The sequence below is a fragment of the Galeopterus variegatus genome, unplaced genomic scaffold (genome assembly GCF_000696425.1).
Source record: "Galeopterus variegatus unplaced genomic scaffold, G_variegatus-3.0.2 Scaffold1710, whole genome shotgun sequence".
In the NCBI taxonomy this organism is placed as follows: Eukaryota; Metazoa; Chordata; class Mammalia; order Dermoptera; family Cynocephalidae; genus Galeopterus; species Galeopterus variegatus.
This window is the reverse complement of record NW_007727821.1, coordinates 338,749-339,899: the sequence shown is the minus strand read 5'-3', so window position 1 is coordinate 339,899 and position 1,151 is coordinate 338,749. Positions and strand designations below refer to the sequence as shown.

Sequence of the window (1,151 nt, the reverse complement as noted above, 5' to 3'; positions counted from 1 at the left end):
GTTTTGCAGTCCGGGTAGGAGCGAGAGCTGGGAGGTCTGGAAGAGGGTGGTGGAATGGTCAAGGCTGAACCCTGAGGGGGGCCCTTCAGGGGGCTGGAGGAGAATGAAGAACAGAAGGAGGAGATGGAGAAAGGGTCTGAGGAGGAAGCTGGGGGAGGGGATCCCACATTTGACAGGGTGGTATCCAGCGTCAGGTGCCACAGAGCAGAGGCGAGGACAGGGGGGCGAGTACAAAGCCCCCTGTGGCGTCTGGATAGCCATCCCGAGGGCCACACAGCATCCTGAGGCTGCAGGAGCTGGGGGGTGGGAGCAAGGGCTGCGAGGCTGCGGGCTTCCCCTGGCCGGGGGGTGACCTGCTAGTCACAGAGAGCCAGCTTCCTAGCATCCTGCAAACTCCAGCTCATGAGCTACAGCTCTTGCAGGCATGGCTGTCACTCAGGGACAGCAGCAGAATTCGGGCCTGGTGTTCTTGCCTTGGGGAAGATGTGGGAGGTTTCAGGGCCTCAGGGTCATTTGCTGCCTCTGTCGCCGGCGTCCTGGGAGGTGCGAGCTGCTGGGAGCTCAGTCTCTCCTCCTGCCCCCGGGACCCCTGGCCTTCAGGGGACAGCCAACACGCCCACCTGGAATACCTGGACCCCTTGATTAGATCCAGATCACCTGCTGGTCTCAGCTCCTGGTCTCGTCCTTGAGACCCCAACTCAGCCTACGCTCCCTGAGTCTCCTCTGATCATCCCTGGGTCCCAGGTGGCAACAGTGGTGGCTCACGCTGGTCTTCACCCCAGCCCTGCCCTCCTTGAGGCTCCATTTACTACAGTCCACCCAGTTCACTCAGTCATGCCCTGTCCTGCTGGGGACACAGTGACCAACTCACAGCCCACTGTCTCCCTGTCACCAATGCGAGCAGAGCCCTGCCTCCCCTCCCCACTGTCACCCCAGTGCCTGGGATATGCCTGGCACCTAATGGGTTCTCAGGAGGTGTCAAATATATGACTGGATGTTTCCTTCCAGTCCTTTCTCTGTGTGCGTCGGGGGTGGGGAGCTGTTGATAGCTAAGATCACGTGTCCCCTTTCTCAGAAACTCCACGCACCTGTACACACATGCCGTTCTATCGCTTTCCCGCCGACTCAAACTCAAGGCTCAGGTCCAGTGT

The 1,151-nt window shown here is 60.2% G+C and overlaps 1 protein-coding gene across 1 annotated transcript in view; it reads right to left on the bottom strand.

Moving 5' to 3' along the window:
* Positions 1 to 1,151, bottom strand: part of MPPED1 (metallophosphoesterase domain containing 1) — a gene marked incomplete at its 3' end in the record, with an annotated part of 27,775 nt that overhangs the window by 1,362 nt on the left and 25,262 nt on the right. Inside the window, exon 4 of the mRNA XM_008578535.1 lies at positions 412 to 473. Coding sequence (XP_008576757.1) covers positions 412 to 473 — 62 coding nt within the window. The remainder of the gene's footprint in view (positions 1 to 411; positions 474 to 1,151) is intronic.